This window comes from Macaca fascicularis, chromosome 10, assembly GCF_037993035.2.
Source record: "Macaca fascicularis isolate 582-1 chromosome 10, T2T-MFA8v1.1".
Taxonomy (NCBI): Eukaryota; Metazoa; Chordata; class Mammalia; order Primates; family Cercopithecidae; genus Macaca; species Macaca fascicularis.
This window is the reverse complement of record NC_088384.1, coordinates 34,267,549-34,294,172: the sequence shown is the minus strand read 5'-3', so window position 1 is coordinate 34,294,172 and position 26,624 is coordinate 34,267,549. Positions and strand designations below refer to the sequence as shown.

The 26,624-nt window shown below is 48.1% G+C and overlaps 1 protein-coding gene across 30 annotated transcripts in view; it reads right to left on the bottom strand.

Annotated features, from left to right (window-relative positions):
• Window positions 1-26,624, bottom strand: part of MICAL3 (microtubule associated monooxygenase, calponin and LIM domain containing 3) — a 233,143-nt gene that overhangs the window by 116,464 nt on the left and 90,055 nt on the right. For 29 of the 30 annotated variants that reach the window (XR_012419026.1, XR_010578455.2, XM_074004491.1 and 26 more), the window contains exons 2-3: window positions 2,179-2,515; window positions 376-583 (exon numbers count right to left, since the gene is read on the bottom strand). Coding sequence is in view for 28 of the 30 variants with exons in the window: in XM_074004491.1 (XP_073860592.1) it covers window positions 376-583; window positions 2,179-2,442 (472 nt within the window). In the remaining 2 variants the exon portion in view is untranslated. Of the gene's footprint in view, window positions 1-375; window positions 584-2,178; window positions 2,516-15,505; window positions 15,586-26,624 lie in introns of those variants that run through there. The other variant, XM_074004492.1, reaches the window with a different exon arrangement.

Below are 26,624 nucleotides of genomic sequence, written 5' to 3'. Positions count from 1 at the left end.
GCCACTGCAAGAAGGACCACCAGAGGGTCTGGGCCCAAACTGGTCATCGTTTCCCCAGTGCCTGGCCCCAGTGCCCATCCCGCAAACTGCAAGAGCTCAGTAAGAGTCCAAGACCTAACTTAGAAATCCTCAGGTCAAACCCCACAATTTCATAGGTTACCGATATGCTCACATTTAAGAGTCCTAAATTACAGAACCACTGCATAGCAGGTGTTTTTACTTCAAGATGAGTGCACTTACTACAAGAAAGACAGCAATGAGATTAGAAGAAATTTGGCGGCATATGAATTCCTCAGCTAATCCGCCTATCTCTTTCTAATGAACACATGTGCGAGGGGTAGGGTGGAACCTTACAGGAAAGCTAGTTTTACTTACTGATATGGTCGATGGCTCCGGCACAGAACTTGCCATAGAACTTCTTGGCACCCAGACCTCGTAGATCATGTATGGTGAATGGCCAGAGATGCAAGACGTTGTTGCGGGAGAAGGCATCTCGTTTCTCAATAACAACCACCTTGGCCCCCAGTAAGGATAAGTCGATGGCTGTACGGAGACCACAGGGGCCAGCCCCAATGATGAGACACTGAAAAACACAGCTGCTTTCAGGGCAGGCAGCACTTCCAACAAACAATTCTAAAGAAGTCTCATGATCGTATGATCATCACTCCCTAAAGCCCTGAAATAGGGCTATTCTCCCCACTGCCAAGAAACCTTCACACCTATGTGGGTCACAGCAGAACACCTGCCATGGCTGAAGAGAAGAGCTAGTGATCACCATGAATGGAGAAGACAGAACCATCAGTGCTAGACACAAGCCCGGCACCTGTTCACCTTGGACAGCCTGGAAGGCCCTTGATCTGCAGCATATTTAAGTGGCCATCATCTCAACAAACGATATGAAAATCAAATGCAATCTTACATCAACAAGAGAGGACCGTTTGGAAGGTTTCTAGGTCAGGCAGATTTCTGTCCAAAGAGATACAGAGTCCTATGTACACAATCTCAAGCCTGCTGGAATGAATGTACCACACGCATGATTCCCAGGAAGCAATTTTCAAGACAAAGTTTTATGTGCTGAAAAGAGTTCCAAAATCCCCATTTCTAGACTGAAAGTCCAGGAATACGATCTTGAAAATCCACACTCCAGAGAAGTACTCAGCAGGAGACTGGACACATATCTTAAGTAGTTTGCTCTGTGTGTGCAGAAGGAAAACGTGCAATGCTTTTGGCTTTGTTTTTCTCTTAGTAGAGTCCAGTACTCACTCATGAATGTCACACCTTCACAGTTCTTGAATTTTGCTGATGAATATCTACCCCAATGCAAATCCACTGGGGGTGGGGCTCTAGGTAACCCCTATTACACAAATTAAAGCTCGTGAAAGAACATAACATAGCCATGAAGTCATCTGCAAATTTGTGTCCCTGCTAGCTTGTTCCAAACTTCTCACATTAGGTGTTCTTCTAAGGATGGAAGTAGGAAATGTATCTCTCCATAGCCGCTTCCTTGCAGCTACCCCAACAAAGGCAAGTGCATAACTCATGTCTTTGCCTGGGCCTACCTGCTTCGAGAAATAGGGCCTACCTATTTCTCCACGTGGTGAAGAAAGCAACAGAAATACTTTGGTTCACAAAGTCCCTGCTTATGAATCAAAACAGACCTTTGGAACATGGATGGGAAGAGGTTGAAAGTTTGTGGCAAATCCCAAGCTGGCAAATAGCATACCTTACCAGTTACTGAGTATGGAACGATGACTTTGGAAAGAGGACATGCCAAGAACCCCAAAGCCGTGTTCAGACAGGATACCAGTAGGGCTTGGCTACGTCCCTGCTAAGTGACCTGCATCCTCCGAACCACGTGAGGTTCAAAAGAGAGCTTTGGCAAAATAAAAAGTTCCCATGCCACTTGACTTTGGTTGTTCTTAAATACTTGAAACTTTGAACGTTCAATATGTAAATACATGAAATACGCTTAAAATAGGGTCTGGGTCATGCAAGTCAAACAAAAAGAGGTAAGAGATCCACAAAGTTTCAACAGGTCAAAGCTTGATTTCCTGTGCTAGGTTGTGGCTAGACTTTGCCTGGTGCTCACTCAGCCTACCTCTAACTCAATCCTCCTCTTTGGCATCTGGATGAATCCTCATGTCAGTGACCCCAGGGCCCAACAGGATCAAAGCTTACCTTGGTGTTGGTGCATGCTTTTCCCTTTTTGTAGTCTTTGTGACTGCCCCGTTTGTCCAACTTTGCCCAGAGGGCTTTGGCTTTCCAGTAGTTAAGCTTGGACTTGAGCTTGTGATAGAAGGAGCGGTAGTCCTTTGGCTTCAGTTCCAGGTGGTCACAGAGCTCCTGGAAGGCCTTGAGGGTTCCCTTGCAGGTGGTGGCCTGGACAAACCGGTCAAAGAGGACATGAGCTGGGTTCATGGTCTCATGCTTCCTCTCCTCCATGCTGCCTCACTCTCAGCACTCCCAGAGGGGGCGGTGGGATGGCTGTGGGTCCACCTGACACTGGCACGTTAATCTGACAAAAAGAAAGAAAAAGACGGTTAGTATTTCTCTGTCTACAAACATTCTCCAGGAGACATACTCCTCTTCAAAGCAGAGTTCTCAAGTGTCGCAGTCATCCATTCACAAGTATGGACTGCACACCTGCAATACTCCAGGCACTACGAGACACTGGGGCTGGAAAGGTGAGCAGGATGGTTCTTGCTCTCAAGGATCTGATAGTCTAGGAGATGAGGCAGACACAGACACAGAATGTCTTGATGGACCGTACCAAGTGCCACTAAAGAGGGAGACACAAGGGGAGCTGGGAAACAGAGAAAGAGGATCTAAGTCACTATTGGTGGTGAAGCGGGGTCCCCACTGAAGGTGAGCCTCTGAGAGGTGACAGCTGAGTCTCTCAGCATAAATGTTAGCCAGGCAGGGAAGAGGTGCAGGACATGGGAAAGTGACACAGGCAGGCCTGAGTGACTCATAGGGATCAAAGAGGCAAGGGTGACTCCCAGGTTTCCAGCTTAGGCCCCAGATTAAACGGAGACATCAGGCCAATGGATTAAAAATAGAAGCACTCCTCGGTGCCGGTGAAAGAGCGAGCCACCTTCCCCACCTGCACCCACCGGCTCCTGTGAGTCTGCGGAATCGTTTTGGCGTCACATCTGGTGAATCCTCGCCACTGGAACTGTACTGGGAGGCAAAAGTACAAAGGACAAAACTAGAGAGTGGAGAGTGGGTCAGGGTGGCGAGGCAAGCGTGACCACAGGGCTGAGCCCACACAGCCAGACCCCAGCGGCATGATCCCGCTCACAACCCGGGGTTAGCACTGTCACACCAACCCTTGGTTTCCCTGTGTGTAAGGCAAGTAGGTTAGACAGCACCCCTAAGACTCTTCACTTCTGAAGTTCTCCAAGGCTACTGCTGAGAAATCCACATGCCCACAGCACTTGCTCCTGGTGCTCACATCACAACGGTCCAGCACAGGCACATCACCCATTTACCACGAGGCTGACCAACACAACTGGACTGGACTTTGCTCTAAAGATGTACCCTTGGGGTTGGGCGCAGACAGAGGAAGGGAGTGGTTGATGCACTGTGTTCAGGAGGCATGTAGAAGCAAGAAACTACCCACTATTCAGCTGCAGGTGCTGCTGAAACCAACTCTCAGAAGACAGGCGCCATGTTCCAGAATGACACAGGAGAGGCCCTGAAGCTGTCACTTTGGGTAAGACACTGAGCAGCAGTGTGAAGTAGAAATGACATGCCACTTCTCTCTGCACCTCACCATGGTATCATGGGATTAAACCAAACCAAATGAGATGCATCTTAAGTTTCATGAGAGAAAGTCATAACTAAATACAAGGAACTGCCCTCTCCGCCTTATGTTTTCTATGTCAACAGACACAACACTCATCACATAATGTGGAGGATACACTGCAGACAGAACACACTGACTCGGCTTTTCGCTTCAAATATGTCACGTACTCAACAACCGCTCTTGGCTCTAGATATTAAAAACTACACCGTTGGCCCAGTGCGGTGGCTTATGCTTGTAATCCCAGCACTTTGGGAGGCCAAGGTGGGTGAATCACTTGAGGTCAGGAGTTCAAGACCAGCCTGGCCAACATGATGAAATCCTATCCCTACCAAAAAATACAAAAATTAGCAAGGCAGGGTGGCACACGCCTGTAATCCCAGCTACTCAGGAGGCTGAGGCATGAGAATTGCTTGAAATCAGGAGGCAGAGTTTGCAGTGAGCTGAGATTGTGCCACTGCACTCCAGCCTCAGCGACAGCATAAGACCCTGTCTCAAAAACAAAACAAAACAAATCCAGAAAAAACAATACACTGTTAACACATATAGCTTCTCCCAATAGCCACATGGCTAGGAGGCCAGCAAGAAATGGAGCTAACTAGAATTAACACTCAGTTTCCCCCAAAAAGAAAGGTTTTATTCTAGGTAGCAGAAAGATAAGTACTTTACAGTTCCTAAAAAGGGCCCATTGTTTCTCTTACAAGTCAAGGCTTATCTTAGAAATGTCAGAAAGTCAAAAGATGGCTTGTAGGGCAGGAAAGAGCAAATGTGCTTATGCGAAGGCAGGAGAAACGGTGGCAGCTGACAGCCCATGACTAGAAACAAAGGTCCCGCAGCATTTTCTACATCAGGGGCCCTCTTTGCCTCCTGACCTCTTTGTGGGGACTTTGGAGGCTTTACCTGCTCTTTGAGAAGCACACGGCACGGCACAGCACAATCCGGACCCTGTCTGTATGCTCTGCCTGCCTTCAGTCAACCTAAACACCAGAGTCACAGTGTTTGGTAAGCTTTGCATACACTGGGTCTCATCCACCGCTACCTCATGTCAAAGAAGAAAATGACTTTTCTTTGTTCCTAAACAGTAGCCACTTTCGACTCCTTGCCAGGATTCAGAGCGCTCAGAACCACGACATTCTTGCTGAAGTCAAGACATTAAAGATCCTGCAACCCATAATTCCAAAACCCTTCCTGTCATAGTGCCTGCCCTGGCTTACACCTCCCTTGAAAGAGGGTCTTGGGCACTTATTTCCCAAGAAGAGTTCTTCCGTGTGAGCTGACAACCCCTTGGTTAGCTGTAACCCACTCGGTTTGAAATAATTCACTTCCGAAGAGCTGCTAACCACCATAAAGAACTTTCAAATCAAACCCCACTACAGAGGAACGCCTTCACTAATAACTGTCCCCAATCCTTCTGCTAGTGAAAAACACTTAAATTAACAGATGTCAGCCAGAGCTCCCAGAGAGCTGCAGAGCCAACCAGCAGGCAAGTACTAAGTCTCTGGCCGAAGACATTTCGACCTGCAGGGCACTGGGGACAACAGATGAACAGAGGCAGGCTGGCTCCTGGAACAATGCGACCGGCACTCAAGGTAAGACAACACAAGATGAATTCCCTTGGGCTGCCTCACTTTTCCTGCTTTGCGGCTGAATGACTGCAGCGCAAAGACTCCTCCAGAGTGTGACAGCATTGCTCTGTGGCTCTGCTGGGCTGGGCCTGTCTCACTCTGCAAGGGGCTTACCCAGCATTCTCACTGGCTCTGACAGCAGCCGGGAAGCACGGCGGAGCAGGGCTATTCCTGTTACCGCCCCCATTTCCCTCATTCCTGAAGGTCAAAGCCAGATCATGCTCCTCCTGGCCTGGCCTGCACCACCTTGTGTACGGTTCATAATCACAGGAACCTGTTGACCAGGAAACCTGGCAGGAAGGTGCCAGAAATCCCAGAAACTGAAAAGCCAAGGTGTGCAAGGAAGGGGTAGAGGAAGTGCGGAGCCGGGCAGGGGGGTTGCGGGGAGGAAGAGGAGGTGATGCCAGGTTTCCAGGCATCTGTGAGTCTCTGCCAGCTGACTCCAGCCTGCATGTTTTGTCCACGGCAGCGGACTGCTGACTCATAAGCCCCGCATGGGCCTTGTCTGTGGAGGACGGCACTGCAGAGACGGCCTCTGAAGCACATGCAGGACACGGTTATGTTTCTATTTACAACAAGAGTTGAAGGCTGTCACTGACTTCTGGCTGGCTATGAGAACACTCAAATTTCTAGTTCTTAGAAGAGGTAGCTGGATGTTTCTGGGGGAGTAGAAAGGAGAATCATCTTTAAAAACAGAAAAAGAAAAAAACAAAACAACAAAATAAGAATGACACTTCGAGAGTATGGCATCAGAGTGAAGCTTCATTTTCTCCCTAACCAATGCACCATGAACATACCAGCGAACGTGCAAATCTCTGAATCTTACACAGCAATCTGTGAACTGCGCCTTCCCCTAGCCCATTCAGTCAGACATATGTCTCATCTAAATAGATCTTGAAAGCGGGTAGAAGGCCAGGTGCGATGGCTCATGCCTGTAATCCCAGCACTTTAGGAGGCCAAGGCAGGAAGATCACCTGAGCCCAGGAGTTCAAGACCAGCCTGGGCAACACAGTGAGATCCCATCTCTTTAAAAAATAAAAACCAAAAAAATTAGCTGGGTGTGGTGGCATTCGCCTGTGGTCCCACCTACATGGGAGGCTGAGGTGGGAGGATTGCTTGAGCCCAGGAGGTCAAGGCTGCAGTGAGCCATGATCATGCCAATGCACTCCAGCCTGGGAGACAGAGCAAGATCCTGTCTCAAAAACCAAAAAAAGAAAAAAGTAGGTGGACAGGAACACTTGCTTTGGAACGCCATCAGGAGGAAGCTTAGATGAAAAATGCACTATGGATTAATATTTTCCCTCAGAAACCAGCACCCAAATTGCCAATATGCCCCGGGCGCCTGATCTGTCTTCCTGCAACACAGGCAACTTAGCATCATCATTTGAAAAGACTGTCCTTTTCGTACCAAGTAGTCTTAGTATCCTTGTCAAAAATCATTTGACCACAAGAGAGGTGCATGAGGCTGAGGCAGGAAGATTATTTGATCCTCCCAGGACCCTGAATCCAGCCTGGGCAATACAGCAAGACCCCATTTCTTAAAAAAAAAATCATTTGACCATATATGTTAGGGTATGTTTCTGTGGCCTCTATTGTATTTCCATTGGTTTATATGTCTGTCTTTATGCCAGTACCACACTGTTTTGATTAGTACAGCTTTATAGTAAGTTTTGAAATCAGGAAGCACGAGTCCTCTAGCTTTGGTCTCCTTTAGAAGGACTGTTTTGGCTATTCAGGGTCCCTTGAGATTCCATGTAAATTTTAGGATGGGTTTTTCTATTTCTTTTTTTTTTTTTTTTGAGACAGAGTCTCACTCTGTCGCCCAGGCTGGAGTGCAGTGGTGTGATCTCCACTCACTGCAAACTCCGCCTCCCGGGTTCACGCCATTCTCCTGCCTCAGCCTCCCAAGTAGCTGGTACTACAGGCGCCCGCCACCGCGCCCGGCTAATTTTTGTATTTTTAGTAGAGACAGGGTTTCACCAGGTTAGCCAGGGTGGTCTTGATCTCCTGACCTTACGATCCGCCCGTCTTGGCCTCCCAAAGTGTTGGGATTACAGGCGTGAGCCACCGCGCCTGGCCAAGGGTTTTTCTATTTCTACAAAAAAAAAAAAAAAATCACTGGGATTTTGATAGGGATTATATTGAACGTGTATTGTTTGGGTAATTCTGACATCTTAACAATAGTAAGTCTTCCAACCCATAAGGATGAATTTGTTCTCATTTATCTTGTAATTTATTCCAGTGATGTTTTTTAGTTTTCATTGTACAAGGCTTTCACCTCCTTGGCTAATTCCTAAGTGTTTTATTATTTTTGATGCTACTGTAAACAGAATTATTTTCATCATTTCCTTTTCAGACTGTTCACTATTAGTATATAAAAATGTAACTGGCCGGGCACTGCGGCTCACACTTGTAATCCCAGCACTTTGGAAGGCTGAGGCGGGCGGATCACGAGGTCAGGAGATGGAGACCATCCTGGCTAACACGGTGAAACCCTGTCTCTACTAAAAATATAAAAAATTAGCCGGTGTGGTGGTGTGCACCTGTAGTCCCAGCTACTCAGGAGGCTGAGGCAGGAGAATGGCGTGAACCCGGGAGGCAGAGCTTGCAGTGAGCCGAGATCATGCCTCTGCACTCCAGCCTGGGTGACAGAGCGAGACTCCATCTCAGAAAAAAAAAAAAAAGTAACTGATTTTTGTGTATTAACTTTGTATCCTGCTACTTTGCTGAATTTATGTATTAGCCTTGAACAGGTTTTTTTTGGTGGAATCTGTAGGATTTTCTACACATAAGATCATATCATCTACAAATGGAGATAACTGTCTTCCCTTCCAATATAGATGCCTTTTAATTTCTTTTTTTGGCCTAATTGCTCTGGATAGAACTTCAGTACTATGTTGGATAGAAGAGGCAAAAGTGGGCATCTTTGTCTTGTTCCTGATCATAAGAGGAAAAGCTTTTTGTCTCTCACTGTTGAATATGACACGTGCCGTGGTTTTTCACATACGGCTTTTACTAGGCAAAAGTAGTTTTCTTCCATTCCTAGTCTGGTGAGTGTTTCTATCATGAGAAGGTATTGAATCCACATGTATTGCATCCTGGGATCTATCCTGACTCTCCATCCTTTTTATCATCAAGCTGACACTCGGCAGGATGGAGAGAAAACATGAAGCCAGCTCCTCCCCCCACCACTGTGCCCTCTCCCTCTCCTGCCTGTCACTCACCCGGCTGCACTCCTCATCTGCTCCTGCCACTCTGCAAGGACATTATTTAAATGTCTCTCTCCTCCACTAACTGTGAACTTCTTAGGGTAGGGACTGGGTCTCTGCGCTATAACCCGACTTGGAGTAGAAATAGGTCATGTTTCTGTGGAGGTGATGAGGGTAGGATGGAGCCCAGCAGCTCCGTACTTGAAGGACCAGTCCTGGGGAAAGCACTAGCCTGTCCTGCGTGGCTGCAGAAGGTGAAGGAGAAATGGACACATGTTAGAGAGAGACTTCCAATGTGCTACCAAAAAGCGGTATCCAGGAGTGCACAGTCAACCTGGGCGGGCAGTGACAGTCTATGAAGAACACACACAAGAGTGTGGCACTTTTCTCATGACCCGCACTCTGCTGGGCTGCGTGTGGACCACCCCTCTCTAGAGGCATCTGAGAAGAGCTGGGCCCAGATAACCTCTGGGTTCTCTTCCAAGTCCCTAATCCTGCAGGACCATATGGTCCTAACCCTTATGTTGTATCTTTTCTAATTTTTCATTTCTATTCTTTGCTAACAACCTATTTCTTCATGAAAACCAAGTTAAGAACATCTACGCAACTGAGAAATGAAGTGAGTTAGAAGTGAGCTGACCTCTGCCTTGCAGTTCTGTCACCCCAAACACACATTAAAGTGTCTGAATCACAACGAGGCACCAAATAAACATCATCACCGATGATGATGTCAGTTCACATTCAAAGTAACCCCCAAAACAAGTAATGAAGAAGAATGCCTGAGGCCCACCATCTCAATCTCCTCATCTGTAAAACAAAAATCACAGAATTCTGTAGGAAGTAAGGTAATGAATGTAGAATGTTTATCCGTGCCAGGAACAGAGCAAGGCCCAACCAACAGTAGCGCTGTTATCATCTAGCAGTTTATCAATAAACCCCAGCAATGAAAGTGTATACTCAGTCTATACGACGGAACAACAGGGTTCAGATGGTTTTGTTTTCTGAAGGAAAGAAAAATGGTTTGGAACTTTCTCTGCTCCATTATCACTCTTCCCCTCTCCCTCCATCTGCTCTAGAAAGCGTGAGAATGGCATTGGGTGGGCGGGGGGCGGCGGGGGGGAGGCCTAAAGGAGTAGGATCTGTGTAACTCCTGCCAAACTGTAGTGTTAAACATGACAGAAGATACTGAGTCGTTACTACTTGGTGTCACATCCGCGCCTATGGCACCTTTGCCACCATCCCGCGAGGCAGCATGTACGACCTCCATTCTGCAGGCGGGGCAAGTGCAGCTGAAAGAAGGTGAAAGGTCACAGAGCAAGAAGGAGGCAGTGCAGGCATGTTTTGGGTCCAGACTTGTCCAGTTGAGAGCCTAAGTCCTTAGCCATTATGAAAAACCACCTGAGAATACAGCTTGAGAAGTAAAAGTTCATGAGAATGCATGCCTCCAGTCCCTAACAACCCGAGAGCAGGAACTTGCCTGCCAGGAAGATAGCTGCCCAGCTAGCAATGGATATGCAGTTTCAAGTAAATTTAGCAAGGACACACAATACAGGATTATTTTTCTCCTCATGATTTATCACTGCATCTGCTCCTTTGAAATGGAGCCCTTTCCAAATGGCAGTGAGAGCAGTCTGGTTTCACAGTAATTCTTCTCACGGGCTGCCAAAAGGCAAAGCAACTAAAACAGTGCTAACACGGTCCGGATCAGTCAGCGTTCTGCAGCAGGCTCCTGCACCCCAGCCATCAGCAACACCTACGAGGAGTCAATTACAAAACATTTTCCAACCACCTAATACCACTCCATCTACTGTAGGAGCCTGGGGAAGGGCAGAAGGTGGACCTCAACCTGCCCACTGTCAACAACAGTACAGACCAAAAGACCAACACCTTCCTGACCCACCAATCCAAGAACCCTACTCTCAGGGGTGAGGAAAGGCCTCTGGGTGGGGAGAAAGCCTCACTGAGGATGTGGGGAAACACAACTAAAGGAGAATCCCAAGAAAAAGCTGTTCTCCTCAAGGGCCGGATTCCAATCTATTAGGTTGGTGCAGAGGTCAGTGCAGTTACTTTTGCCATTACTTTTAACGGCAAAAACCGCACTGACTTTTGCACCAACCCAATACTCTGCTGAGCACCACGTACCCAGTTCCAGGTACACAGCAGGTGCTCAATAAGGTTCTGCTGATTAAAGGGCTTCCCACTCACCTACACTTGTGCAGACCCGGGAAGCTGGCTGGTTGGTAGGCCGCACAGCGCAACCGCCAGGTCACGGCACACAGGGGCTCAGAGAGGGCCAAGGCTCCAGCAGTCCGAAGCGAGAGAAATACCTCACAAGATGACTGGAGAACTTGCGGAAAACAGGCAAGGTCTCACCAAGGCACTCGGTCAGGTCGTTTCCTTCCTCTCCCGGGACAGAGCCCGCAGCTAAGGCTTTCCAACACTGGCCCAAAACACAGCTGGCAGGAGACTAACCTGGAACAGAATCTGGGGTTTCTCAGATGTCTCGCTTACCTGTCATCACTGCCACAGAACCACAAAATACACTGCAGTCAAGGCTCAGCACCATCTGAAAGGTCATCTAGGCCCACCAGCCATCCCACACCTGCCTATCGATGACATGTCAACAGCACCAAGCTGAGCAGCTTGCAATCAATGTTCATTCCTCAAGGATTCCATTTCTGCATAGAAGACCAAAACAGGCCAGGTGTGGTGGCTCATGCCTGTAATCCTAGCCCTTTGGGAGTATGAAGCAGGAGGACTGCTTTAGGAAGAGTTCAAAACCAGCCTGGGCAACATAGCAAGACCCTCATCTCTACAAAAAATTAAAAAATTAGCTGGGCATAGGGACACACACTTGTCGTCCCAGCTACCCAGGAGGTCGAGGGTGCAGTGAGCCATGGTTGCGCCACTGCATTCCAGCCTGGGGATGGAGCGACACAGTCTCAAACAAACAAACAAACAAACAAAAAACCATAAACAAAAACACCATTTCTCTTCCGCCATGGTTCTCAAGTTTCTCCACCTTCTTGGCATTCTTCCATAAGCTTCTATCGGTAATCAATGTCTATGCCCACCTCATCTGCCTTCCCTCCAATGACAGTGAGCAACATCTGGCACGTCTAGCTGAAGCCAGCCTCCGCCTGTGCTTCTGACCCTGTCCCCGTTCTTACTCAAGCATGCTGCCTCCCACACTGGTCCCTTCCCTGCAGTGATCCTCCCTCACCCCACTCAACTGTCTTCGGCAAGGACACGCCTTTCAACACCCAGTCCAGACCCCACCCACTCCAACTAACTTACTCTGCTCCCCTTGACAGTAAAACTCGCTGAAAGAATTGTCAATGCTTTGTTCACAACTTTCTCTTCTCCCACTATCTTTGAACCTCCAACAAGTAGACCTTGTCCTCAGCCCTCCACAGAAATGCCTCATCAAGTTCATGAATGACCTCTATGCCGTCCAATCCAATGATCAGTTCTCAACCCGTTTTCCTCAACCTGTCTGCAGCACAAGTCACAGCTCACCCCCACACAACCCCACCAGCCTCCAGGACAAGGGGACACTACCCTCTGGGTCCGGCTGTGGCCTCATAGCCCCTCTCTGCATCCTTTGCTGGTCCCAGACCGATCCCAAGCCTCTGCATGTTGAAATGGCCCTGGAATCAACTCAGTCTTTGATCTCTTTTGAAATTACATCTCCTTCTACATCAGTGGCTTTTAAACTGTGATCTACAGTCAAAAAAAAAAAGTCTCGTACTGTGATCTGGGACACAGCTCTCTTTTTACATAAATTTAATTTTAAAAACGTTTCATAGGACAAAATTCCCCCATCAGTCGACATAAAAGTAAACATTTTACAACAACCCTTACTACTGAGATACTGTTTTCAATTCTATTTCATTTTTTGAAAATGGCGGTGCCCACTGTACTGACTTCGTGACCCACCGAGACACAACCCCCTGTGAAAGCTATGCCCTGGGGGATACTCCCTCTCGTAGCTTCATCTACACAGTAGCAATAACTAAAGGTGCCTTAATATTTATTTCCTCTCTCGTGAACTTGTACAACCAATAGCTTGTGCAACATTTCTACCTGGACGTTTGACAGGCATCTCTAACTTGAAGCACTGGAGGCCCCACTCCCGATGCCGCTCGCCAGAGCCTGTTGCTTCCCTAGTGTTCTGCGTCTTGGTAAACAGCACCACCAGATACCCAGAAGCTCCACCCAAAACCTTACCCCCGTCTGCCTTTCTGTCACAACCCACAGTTCGTTCTCCAGAAAATTCTGTGTTCTGCCTTCAAATACAGCCAAACCTAACCACTTCTCACCATGTTTTCTCTGTCATCCTCATCGAGACACCACCAGCTCTCACTTGCTCATTGCATGAGCCTCCCCTACTTCTGCTCCTCCAAACCCACCCTCCAGAATATTCCACAAAGCAGCCAGAGCATCCACTTAAAACATGCATCAGACACGTCGACTGCCGCACCTCAGCCCCAGGTCAGGTCCTGCCACTCTCCCCAGCACTCCTTAGGCCCAGCCAGATGGCCTCTCTCCTGCTCACCAAGGCCTCCCTGGGCGGGGCTGCCCTGGCCAGTCATGCAGAGTGCCCCTCGCTCTTCATATCTTGGCTCACCTTATCAGAGAGAGCTCTGCTGACCACACCCAGGAAAGAACGCCCTGCCCCTGCCCGTCACTCTCGACCCGCATCCTGTGGACACTGTGTACAAAGCATGTCCCTTCCCTCTATCTCCCCTGGCAGAAGTAAGCCCAGCTATGAGAAGGGAGTGGAGCATGAGCACACAGTGACTCCAGAGCCTTCTCCTGCTGAGGTGCCCGTCCACAGCCTGCCACCCGCCCGGATACACCTGCTTTGTCCTCAAGGACAAATCAGAAGTTGGTAAACTGTCTTCACTAAATTTCCTCAGCCGATTCAGCCATGACTTCCCATCTCAGCCAGCATAAAAGCAAATATAAAATAGTGGCCTACAAGGCCCTATAAACGTGTCATAAACATTTTGGTCTCAGGACTCCTTTACACACTTCAGAGCTACGGAGGACCAGAGTTCGAGACTGCAGGGAATTACGATCATGCCACTGCACTCTAGCCTGGGGGACAGAGCGAGACTCTCTGAAAAAAAAATTATTGAGGACCCAAAGAGCTATCAATATTTACTATATGTAAAATTAAACCTGAGACAAAATGTCAACATTAATTCACTTTAAAATAACAATTAACATACCTTATGAAAAAAAATTACTTTCCAAGACAGAAATTTAGTGAGAAGAGTGACAGCATTCTACATTTCTGCAAATCTCTTTAATGTCTGGCAGCCAGATTCTCCCACCTGCTCTGTCTGCAGCAGCAGCACATATCGCGTAGCCTCTAGAAAAGCCCACTGTACACACCTGGGCAAACAAGGGCGGGAAATGCACATAATAGTACTCAGTATTATTACAAAAACAGTTCTGACCTCATGGAGCCCCCATGAGACCTGCGCCCATACACATGCCTTCCCTCTGTTGCCTCCTTTCCTGCTACCAGCCTCTCCCATCCCCACCGGCCGCAATGGCCTCCCCATGTTCCCCACCTACCAGATACCCTCTCACCTCAGCCTTCGCATCTGCAGCTCCTTTTGTCTAAAAATGCTCTTCCCTCCGATCCATTCACTCAAAAAATATTACTGAGCATCTATTATGGGCCGGGCACTCTTCTATGCTCCAGAAGTAACAGTGGTGAACAGAGAAAACAAGCTCTGACTTCCAGGCCACGAACCTTCTACTAATGCAGCTGACACATATATTCAAACACCAGCTTCTCAATGTGGACTTCCCTGGCCACACTGTTTAAACCTGCTCATCCTCTTTCCCTGGTTTTCTCCAAAGCACTTACCACAATTTGACACACTCCAAATGTTTTTGTTTTTTGTGGGGTTTTTTGTTTTGTTTTTGTTTTTGTTTGAGACAGGCTCACTCTGTCACCCAGCCTGGAGTGCAGTGGCATAATCATAGCTCAGTGCAGCTTTCTGGGCTCAGGTGATTCTCCTGCCTCAGCCTCCTGAGTCGCTGGGACCACAGGCGCACACCACCAAGCATAGCTAATTGTTTTTTATTTGTAGAGATGGGGTCTCACTATGTTGCCCAGGCTAGTCTCGAACTCCTAGACTTCAAGCAATCCTTTTGCCTCAGCCTGCCACTGGGATTACAGGTGTAAGCCACCACACCCAGCCTCTAAATGTTATTTACTTACAATCTATCTTTCTGCTACAATGTAAATTCTGGAAGGGTGAGGATTTTTGCCATTTTGTTCACTGTTGTGTCCTTGCACCTGGAACAGTCCCTGGACCACAACAGGTGGTGCACAGTGAGGGCCACTTGATGAACAAACGGCTAGGTATACGAACTTCTCCAGGCAGAACTGAGTTAGGATATGAGACAGAAGTCGTATCAAATGAAAATGAACTGTGTGCTTTCAGGCAGTGTCACCAGGCTGGGAATCACAGAGATTGGGAACCCTTCAAGGGGAGTCCAGATGGCTTCTGCCCAGCGGGGTAGGGGCTCCCCTGGAGACCTGCCCTTTTTCCATGACCACAACCGGCCCCGGACATGGCTCACACAGGCTCTGCCCAGCAGGCCCTACACCCAGCTCAGGACCTGTTCTTGCCAGCAGGAGAAGAGAGCCTGTCAGAAGCCAGGACCTGGAGGCAGCTTTGTTTCAACAGCCAAACACTTTCAGTGTAACCGTCCCCTATAAAAAGAAACTGGTTTCGAGAAAAGAACTGCGGTATCAGTGTCAGCAAATGCTATGGAACAGGCCCAGCCCACTTCCCCAGAGATGAGGAGGACCCATAATATTTCTGATTCCAAGTTACCTGTATGGCTAACATCTGCACGAGAAAGCCACGAAGCTGCCACAAGCCCAGGTGTCAGACAAGGCAACATTTCTTCGTCTGAGGCAGGAGGACACAGGACTCAATGGATACTTGCTGGGCGGTGACGAGGAGACTGCCCAGTGAGAGGGAGAGCTGCACACGTGAAACGCCAGCCTCAGGAGTAGAATGGGGGTGGGACAAAAGCATATTTTCTGCAAGTCCCCACAGTGAGGACTGACGTGGCCGTACCTGCCCCGTCATCTCCACACACAGGTGGGGCCCCAATACTGCCTTCTACAATACCCCCACTGGTTCCTCCACCCCATCCCCACCCTCCTAATAACCCTCTTCCGGTCATCTTTTCACTCCCTCTCCAATCTGGCCTCTGTCTCCAACACTCCACTGACGGTGACGGTGGCTTTCAAGCCAGGCAGGCTCAGATGCGTTCCAGTCCTATCTGGCTAGCTCCCTGGCTGCAGCGCTTCCTGGAACCCGCCCTCCCCTGGCTGTGCTCTGCCTCCTGCTTCTGCCCACTCTCCTCGCCGGCCTCCAGTCTCTCAGCTGCAATTCTTTCATCTGCCGCTCTCGTAAAATTGGATGGCCCTTGATTTTTATCATTCTGACCTTGCTCTGGAGATCCAAAGCTACTAAACATCTCCACTTGGCCATCCACAGGTGCCTCCCACCAAGGAAGTCTACCTACCACACATGGAGTCAAACCCGCCACCCACCAAATGGAAATCTGGGGTCATCTCAGACCCTTCTCTGTTCTCCACTCCTCAACCCAACCTGTTGATTCTAACTTTACAATGTTCATCTCCCTACCATGATCCTGGTGGAAGCCCTGAGATTCCTAGCGTGAAAGGAAAATAAATCTCGGGGCCCCAAACTCACTAAGCCAAAGAGAAAGCCCGAGCTGGGAAGTGTCATGCAAACCCACCTTCCATTCTGGTTCCTGAATAAGATGACTACAAAGACGACTCCCTCACATTTTGCCCACAGGGAAATTCCTTGTGGGTGCCAAGATCTTTACCCTAAAGCATTTCTGTCAAAATTCACCATGGCAATGTGAGTTGACAGCTTATCTTCACAGGTGCGGGGACATAAGACAGAACTCAAAGTCACCCCTCTGCCTACCTGTGACAAATGCATATCTGTTTTCTCTGCTCTACTGTCTACGTTATCTCATGTAAAAATGCAGATTCAGAGTCAAAGGCATCGATGACTATTTTTCCCTTCCCTCAACATGAAAACTGCGTATTTCTCAATATCCCACTTTCTCCCTTAAATACTAAGGCTCTCAAAATCATCTTCGGAGAAAGGCATAGGCCCGTCTCCTGGGCACGCATCCTTAACTTTGGCAAATCAACCTCTTAAAATGACTGAGACTTGAGACTTGTCTTGGTCATTTTCCTTGATTGACACCAGCTGGGACTAGCGCAGCTGCCCCTTAATCTTTGTGTGTGTGTGCGCTCTGTTGCCCAGGCTGGAGTGTAATGGCGTGATCTCAGCTCACTGCAACCTCTGCCTCCAGGGTTCAAGTGATTCTCCTGTCTCAGCCTCCCTAGTAGCTGGGATTACAGGCGTGTGCGACCACACCTGGATAATTTTCATATTTTTAGTAGAGATGGGATTTCACCATGTTGGCCAGGCTGGTCTCGAACTCTTGGCCTCAAGTGATGCACCCACTTCGGCCTCCCAAAGTGCTGGGATACAGGTGTGAGCCACCGCGCACGGCCAATTGCCCCTTAATCTAAACTTGCTCCAAAACATACTCCAGGAGTGCCAGAAGGGTCTTTCGTAGGAGCCAACGTGACCCGTTGCTGCCTCCGCTGACACTAGGAAACAATCCAAACCCTCAGCAAGGCTCAAAAAGCCAACCTCTCTCACTACTATTAATAGATGCAACCCATTCTCTCAGGTTCCCGGTACGCACCACGCTCTTAGGCGTTCCTCACCGCCGCCGCCTCCTCACCTTTGCCTACAATGCCCCTCCTGCGCTGGAGACTGCAGCTCGCATTCCGGACTTCACTAAAGTGACCCCGCCCACCCTAGCCCCAGGCAACCAATCACCTTTTCCTCTGTGTTCCCTCCCACCTGGGTGCGGGCCTCCCCTTCAACACTCCTCACTTGCTCCAGAATTAAGTCCAGGTCTGCCTACCCCTTTGTGTTTGGGTCTGGCTAGGTAGAGGAATTCAGGTTCATGCTTGCACGTAGTACAGATGCGGGCAGACGCCAAGAAAGAAGGGAAAAGATAAAACAGAAGGCTCACCTGGGCCATAACATCTAATGTCACAGAACTACACAAAAGGAGAAAGGGTATTTGCATGATGATTAATTTGTTACTAACTTGTTACAATTTAGGGGGTATAAGAAGGACCAGGAAGCAGCCAAAGTTGAGTTCCCTAAGGCATGTCTGAATGGCTCCTGATTGTGAACAGGACTGCTGTTTTCCGTTCACATTCCAGGATGATCCTTACCTTTTTGAGACACTAAGTCACTGGTATTGTGATGTTGAAGCTTCCAAGAATTAGACTGGCTGAAGGGAAGGCTCATGCCCCACAGGCTTCTTAGAGATGCAAATGGCTCGGGAAGGAAGAAAACCAGGTTCAAGTGTATGCACCAGGGCGCAGCATGGTGAGCACCGGAGGGTCTTTATTCTCCAGTAAGGTAGCTCTGCATGCTCAAACCCAAGCACAGAAAGGAATGGGGAACCAGGGCTAGCCAGCTCCAAGGCCATAGTTTTCTTCCTGTTTTCATGGAGAAAATCTCTTGTTCTTTCCAAAGCAGAAATAAATCTAGACAACCGACCCTAAACCAGCTCAGTGGAACGTGTTTTCCCTTGAAATTAGCTTAAAAGAGGATGGGACTTAGGCACAATTAATCAGTGGATCAAATGCTTCTCCAAGCCAAACCTCTCCCTCTGCTGATGGCCACTGACCTCTGAGATCACTCCCCCAGCTATATCCCTCACCACACCACCTCCATGGGAAGGAGACGCATTTGGTTGGAAATGAAACATTCAGAGAAAGTGAGTCACAAGCTTACTTTCTTCTGCTCAAGGAATACTGCAAATTCCCCAAGCTACACTCAGGCAGAGTGAAAGTTGACAGCCCACAACTTCTCCCCACTTATGCATCCCTGGCTCTAGGGGTGACCCTACCTTGTCCAGGGCATATAGAACTATAGCCAAAACTGTGGTTTCTTTTCTCCCAAAAACCAGTTGCCAAAAACCAACTGCCATGATCTCTTTGGGCTCCAAAATTCCAACTGCTCTGGGCTCCAAGCCAGCAACCTACCACATTTTTTTTTTTTCTACAGAAGACTTATTAATCTTTACTCAATTCAGCACCAATAAGATTAGCCAGTGTAGAGCCAGAGGGGCCTACCCGCTCCATTCCACATCTACCCTGGCCTAAGACGTGATGGCCAAACGGCCCAGGCCACCTTCCGGTCCCTGCTGGGGCCAAGTGGCAGTCTCAGGTTCTGAGCTGGGCTTTACCCACCCCTTGGTTTTCTAAAGCACTTGTCTGTCTAGTTTGCTACAGGCATAGGACTCATTGGCCTGCTGGCTCTGGGATACATATTCTTTGGCTTGCTCCAAGGACTGAAACCTAAAATCTGAAGTGTTCCCTAAGGGATATTAGAAAGTGTTACTGCTGTGACCCTCTTGCCAACTGTGGCTTCCACAGGTCTAACTCCAGGGAAGCCATCTGTATTAGTTCATTCTCACGCTGCTAATAAAGACATATCTGAGACTGGGTAATTTATAAGGAAAGAGGTTTAACTGACTCATAGTTCAGTATGGCTGGGGAGGACTCAAGGAACTTATGATCATGGTGGAAGGGGAAGCAAACACATCCTTCTTCACACGGCAGCAACAAGGAGAAGCGCACAGCGAAGGGGGAGCAAAGCCCCTTACAAAACCATCAGATCCAATGAGAACTCAGTATCACAAGAAAAGCATCGAGGTAACGGCCTCCATGATTCAATTACCTCCCACCAGGTCCTTCCCACAACTCGTGGGGAATATGGGAGCTACAATTCAGTATGAGATTTGGGTGGGAACACAGCCAAACCATATCACCATCCTTATGGGAATGCCACCAAAGGACACCGTCAGCCCTCTCACAAATCCTGGACAGCTCTCTGTCTGCAGCCAAGCACCACAGACTCCAACTCACTAGGGCACAGCCAGCAGATCAGGTGCGTCTCACCCCCTCAGACCAGTTCGGCCACACATTAAATATACCACCTTGAGAAATACCACTCACTGGGGCAAGGAAAAGCCAATGTACTCTGTTCAACTTAAATAAATATTTGATATAGATACAGGTTGTAAATCCCAAATTGGAAATATTCCAAAATCTGAATGTTTCTGAGCATCAACATGACACTCAAAGGAAACAATGGGGCATTTCTGATTGCAGATTTTCAAATTAGGGATGCTCAACTGGTAGGTATAGTGCAAATATTCTAAAATCTGAAAAAAATATGAAATCCAAAACACATCTGATCCCAAGCATTTCAGAAGAGATACTCAACCTGTGCTAAACACCATGGACATAAAGACTTTGTTAAAGGGCTTTAATTAAGCAACCCTGTATTTCAGAAGACATCCAACCAGAAGCCCCAGAGCATCTCAAGCCACAGTGTGAGAACAGCAGGTATTTCATAAGTATTGCTGCAGGATGACATAGTAACATGCCCACAATAGCTCCAGTGCTCTGACCTTCCTTCCTCAGGGCAACTCAACCCACCGCTCACGGTAAGCTTCCATCCCTGTTGGCAACAGCAAATCAGTGTATTAGCAAACTGGTATGTGACAAGAGCTGGCACACGGCAGTGGAGGCAGACAAGACCTTCGCCATCATGGAGGCTACTACTCTTGAAGAGAAGATCACAAACAATCAAATACTGAAACAACCTTGCCTTCTACCACTACAATCCAATGCATAAAAGGCATTTGGGACGAGGGCAGGGAAAGTGTGTCATCTGATTTCCAATCACCTAGATACTTTTAGGAAGAAAGCAGTAGAAAGAGGGTAAAAAGTTAGACAGCATAGACAACTGAAATCATTCTTTAACCACAGGTGCAACCTCCTCTCCTACTTCAAATGAAGTTTCCCCAAAATTCCCCGCTTGCCCTGTGAAATGGTTTGGATGTCTGCCCCTCCAAATCTCATGTTAAAATGTGTTTCCCAATGCTGGAGGTGGGGCCTGGTGGGAGGTGAATGAATCATGGGAGTGGATCCCTGATGAGCAGTTTAGCGCCGTCCTTGGTGATAAGTGAGTTCTTGCTCAGTTCACAGCTGGCTGTTTAAAAGCCTGGGACCTCGCCCCCTTGCTCTCGCCAGGTGACATGGTAGTTCCTCATCACCTTCTGCCATGATTGGAAGCTTCCTGAGGCCTCATCAGAAGCAGATGGTGGCACCATGCTTCCTGTACAGCCGCAGAACCATGAGCCAATTAAACTGCTATTCTTTATAAATTACCCATCTCAGGTATTTCTTTATAACAACACAACAATGGCCTAACACACCCTGCAAACTGGGTGTCAACAGAGCAATGAAACTGACCAAATAGCAACGGGGCGGGAAGAGCCATGGGATCCGAATAAGCCACAAACTGGATATTGGGCTCTGGATCCTGGAGAGCTACCCTCTGGCCAGAAACCAAAATGGGCTTTTCTCATTCCTGGTAAATATTCCAACCACGCTAGGTGCCGAGCACCTGGGAGAGCAAGGGCAGGGGAGCAAGGGGAGGAGAGCCAGGTGAGAGCCACAAGCTGTACCAAGTTCCTGACTTCAGGACCTCTGGAGGGCTCGGCCAGGAAGCCAAAGGACTCAGAGCAGGGCTTCTGGCTCCCCCAAAAGCACCACCAGGCTAGAAAAACATACTGTTCTCAGGACTGGAGGGCATGTTTTTCTATACCACTTGATTGCGGTATAACTTACAGACAATAAGATTCACCCGTTTTCAGTGTACAATCAGTGATTTTTAGTAAATTTGCCAACTTGTGCAACCATCACCACAATCTAGTATCAGAATATCTCTATCACCCTGGAAGGGATATTTAATATCTCCCCAACCTGAAGACGATTATGATTCAGTCAGTTTTACGAGGAATGTGAAAAAAGAGGTTGATATCTACCTGTTGTTGCTGCCCATTCAGCAACACGAAGGGAGCTCAGAGCAGGCAGGAAGCTGAGGACGTCACAGCTATCCTGCCTCTGCCTGAAGAGCATTCAACTGGGCTTGGCTGGAGGACCTGGAAACCTAAACATTTTTTTTTTTTTTAAGTAACTCTTGTTGAGAATAGTGCTCCCCAAGCTAAAATGAAGAAGCCGTTCATCTGTCCATGTTTTCCCGGCACCCCTCCTTCCACAGTGCCGGAACGGTACTACCGCACAAATCTCTCTTCACCATGACAGATCTCAGCACTATAGCCAAGGAACCAAACACGTTTCAGTTAAATCCTCAAACAGGCACTGTCCCTTCCTCCCGGATGCTTTCAAAAATACTGTATAAAACGATGGGTTGTGAGTCCCAAACCCAAAAATCTTCTAAATCGCTGATCAAAGAAATAAAATTTGTGAAAAAAAAAAAAAGTTTTGACCTTGGAAAACATAAATGCACAGGCATTTTAATTGATGGTATCCATGGGACTGTAAGGTCTTACCGATGTCTTTCATCCTGACATTGATGCTGGTCAAAGCTCTCAATTTTTCTTCATACGCAGAACATGAGCAAAGATGCAATGAAGGGACAGTGGAATCAACAAAGCAGAAATGGTTAGAAGACTAAAGCTCTATAACTTCCCGATACACAGTCCAACTCAGAGAGGAACACCCTTCCCTAGGCCCATTTCACCATCCTCAACCTTGGCATTCCAGGACGTCTGTGCCCTCCCAACAACAGCCTGGCTTGGAAAAGGAATATCCCAAGGGAGAAGTGTGAATCTGTAGAGTAACCAAAAAGCCAACCTGGCGGAGAACGAAGGATTATGCGGCTGAGCTCTCCTGCCCTGGTTTCTCTCTGCATGCTCCTCTGGCTTTTTACGCCACTTTCTAAGTAGAGAGGGCGCTCAGGGCTCTGTCCTTGGCCCTCTTTCTTTCCATTTCGTTCCAGCGCCATCTTTGTAACTGTGCCCTGGACATCTCCATCAGAATATGCCAGGGCGCCTCCAACTCAGGTTACTCAAAACAGAACCCCACCTTCCCTCCCAAACTTATGTCTCTCCCTGAATCACAATTCTAGTAAAACTGCTGTCTACCTAAGTCAGAACACCAGGTGTTGGCCTCCACACCACCCTCACTTCCCACTGCAAAAGGCTGGCGGCGCGGGCGTGCAGGCGACTGTACCATGCTAAGCATGGTGGGGACGCAGTGCAGTGCAGGGTATGTTCGCATTTGCTCTTCCTAAATTCCTCGCCCATTTATTCCTTCCTTTCTAACGTCACTGCATTGGACTTCATTGTCTACACCTGGACTCCTGCAATAGTCTCCTAAATGTAGACCCTTCCTCAAGGTAATTTTGGTTTATTTTCTTAATGTATTAAGCTATATACAATATAAAAGTTGTTTCTAACCATTTTTAATTGCACAATTCAGTGGTATTAAATCTATTCACAATGTTGCACAACCATCGCCACCGTCTGTCTCCAGAACTTTTCTGTCATCCCCAACAGAAACTCTGTACCCATTAAACACTGGCTCCCCATTTCCCCCTTCCTCAGCCCATGGTGATCACCATTCTACTCTGGCTCTATGAATCTGTCTACTCCACGTACCTCACATAAGTAGGATCATGTATTTGTGCCTCTGTGTCTGGCTTATTTCACTTAGTATAAGGGTTTCAAGGTTCATCCACATTGTAACATATACCATGACCTCATTCCTTTTCATGGCTGAATAATAATTCCATTGTAGTCCACACTGCATTTACTTTTTCCATTCACCCATCAATGGAGAGCTGGGCTGTTTCTACCTTTGATTACTGTGCATAAGCCTGCCGTGAACATGGGGTGTAACACAAATACACCCTGCTCAAGTGTGCAATTCCCATACTATGTTTCTTCCAAAGTGATCTTTCTAAACAAATCTACTTAAGCCACCCCCTGCTTACACTTCGAAAGACACCATTTTCCTGCCAGGCTAAGTTTGGGGTTGCAGGTCCTGCTTCACCTCCACCCTCATCACCTTAACCTCCCAACACCCCTGTGCTCAGCCCCTGATGTCTGCCTGCTACTCCAGGAACACCCATGTTCTTTCTGGCACGGTTTGTTTTCACAACCTAGAACACACGTTCCCCGCCTGTGCACACACTTCTCTGAACCTCTGCTTGTCCTCTGAGCTGCTTCGGTCTTCTCTGAACTAAGGCAGATAACGAACATGAACCTACTCATCCATCAGGGCATTAGGGTCACATCTCCAAGCCCTTCCCGGAACAACTCTGCCCTGCCCTTCTTCCTACACACAGATCTTACCTCTGCTCTCCAAGCACCTCCTACCAGGTGCTGGGCTCCTAGAAGACAGCAAGTGTCTCTCCGTCTGGCTTCTATTCCCAGCATTTAGCAGTGCCAGGCCCCCAACACACACACACATCTTTAGGGAGTGAATTAAAGGTTTGGCTTCTGTGTGTATACTCTGAGCACTCGAGATAAATTGGGGTTTTATTTACATGTGTCTTGCCATAGTTTACTATATGCAGCATATATGCAGAGGGTGGACACATTCACATTACTATATGCAGCATATATGCTGTGGGTGGACACACTCACCCACTGCAGGAACATGACCTGATGCGAGGAATAGTACTGTTAGAAACACCTGTCTGCAGGCCAGGCACAGTGCCTCACGCCTGTAATCCCAGCACTTTGGAAGGCCGAAGTGAGTGATCATGAGGTCAGGAGATCAAGACCATCCTGGCTAACATGGTGAAACCCCATCTCTACTAAAAATACAGAAAAAAATTAGCCTGGTGTGGTGGCAGGTGCCTGTAGTCGCAGCTACTCAGGAGGCTGAGGCAGGAGAATGGCGTGAACCCAGGAGGCGGAGCTTGCAGTGAGCCGAGATTGTGCCACTGCACTCCAGCCTGGGCGACAGAGCGACTCTGTCTCAAAAAAAAAAAAAAAAAGAAGAAGAAGAAAAAGAAACACCTGTCTGCATGCGTCTTCGTGTAGCGTATGAGACATATCTACTGTGGTGAACACATTCACTCACTGAAGTAAGACTGTTGTGATTCACACGTGCAAGGAGTACTTAAGAAACATAAAGGTGGCCGGGCGCGGTGGCTCAAGCCTGTAATCCCAGCACTTTGGGAGGCCGAGACGGGCGGATCACGAGGTCAGGAGATCGAGACCATCCTGGCTAACACGGTGAAACCCCGTCTCTACTAAAAAATACAAAAAACTAGCCGGGCACGGTGGCGGGCGCCTGTAGTCCCAACTACTCGGGAGGCTGAGGCAGGAGAATGGCGTGAACCCAGGAGGCGGAGCTTGCAGTGAGCCGAGATCCGGCCACTGCACTCCAGCCTGGGCGGCAGAGCGAGACTCCGTCTCAAAAAAAAAAAAAGAAACATAAAGGCAACTTTACGTAACGCAGTACATGCACCACACTTTGGTGAACACATTCACTCCTGGAAATAACACTGCCCTGATACGATGAACAACCAGAACACTTAGGAAGACATGTTACACTGTGGCTTTATATACTGTGCTACATGCACCATAGGGGGGTGAACACAATCACTGTAATGGCACTACCCTGATGACTGGCACCCTTAGAACTTTTTTTTCTTGAGACGGAGTCTCGCTCTGTCGCCCAGGCTGGAGTGCAGTGGTGCAATCTCGGCTCACTGCAAGCTCCGCCTCCCGGGTTCACACCATTCTCCTGCCTCAGCCTCCCGAGTAGCTGGGACTATAGGTGCCCGCCACCAGGCCCAGCTAATTTTTGTATTTTTAACTGTGTTAGCCAAGATGGTTTAAACACGGGGTTTAACTGTGTTAGCCAAGATGGTCTTGATCTCCTGACCTTGTGATCCATGCGCCTTGGCCTCCCAAAGTGCTGGGATTACAGGCGTGAGCCACCGCGCCTGGCCTTTTTTTTTTTTTTTTTTTCAAAGAAAGAGTCTCTCTCTGTCTGCCAGGCTGGAGTGTAGCGGTGCCATCATCGCTCACTGTAACCTCAAACTCCTGGGCTCAAAAAATTTCCCCCACCTCAGCCTCCCAAGGAGATGGAACTACAGATGCACACCACCACGCCCGGCTAATTTTTTTTTTTTTTTGCAGAGTCACGGTCTAGTTCTGTTGCACAGGCTGATCTCGAACTCCCGGCTTCAAGCAATCCTCCTGTCCTGGTCTCTCCAAGTGCTGGGATTAACAGGCATGAGCCACTATGCCCAGCCTTCAATATTTTGTTTTTAAAACCATGTGTAAGGTGGGCTATTTAACTTCCAATTCCTGAAAAAAGACCAGTAAGTAACAACATTTTTTCCAAAGGCTTCCCTCTGTAAACAGGCCTGAAAGCCATCTGTGCTCTATTTCATTTTTCTTTCTCTTTCTTTTCTTTTCTTTCTTTTTCTTTTTTTTTTGACAGGGTCTTGCTCCATCTCCCAGGCTGGAGTGCAGTGGTGCGCTCTCAGCTCACTGCTATCTCTGCCTCCCAGGTTCAAGCGGTTCTCCTGCCTCAGCCTCCCGAGTAGCTGGGACTATGGGCATGTGTCACCATGCCTGGCTAAGTTTTGAAGTTTTAGTAGAGACAGGGTTTCACCTGATGCCCAGGCTGGTCTCGAACTCCTGACCTCAGGTGATCCACCCGCCTTGGCCTCCCAAAGTGCTAGGATTACAGGCTTGAGCCACCGCGCCCGGCCTCAGTGCTCTATTTCAGAAGGAACAAACCTCTTTAAAGCAAAAGGGCTATGTGTAACCAAGAAAACTCTCGTATCTGGAATGTAGAAAAATTTTGCATAAATCAGTAAGGAAAAAAAACAGACACCAAAGGAAAACCAGGCAGAAGATTTGGTCAAGCATATCACAAAAGAGGACATTCAAATCACCAAGGCATGTGAACAGGTGCTCAATGTAGTAGTCACCAGGAAGTCCGTCCAAACCACGAGA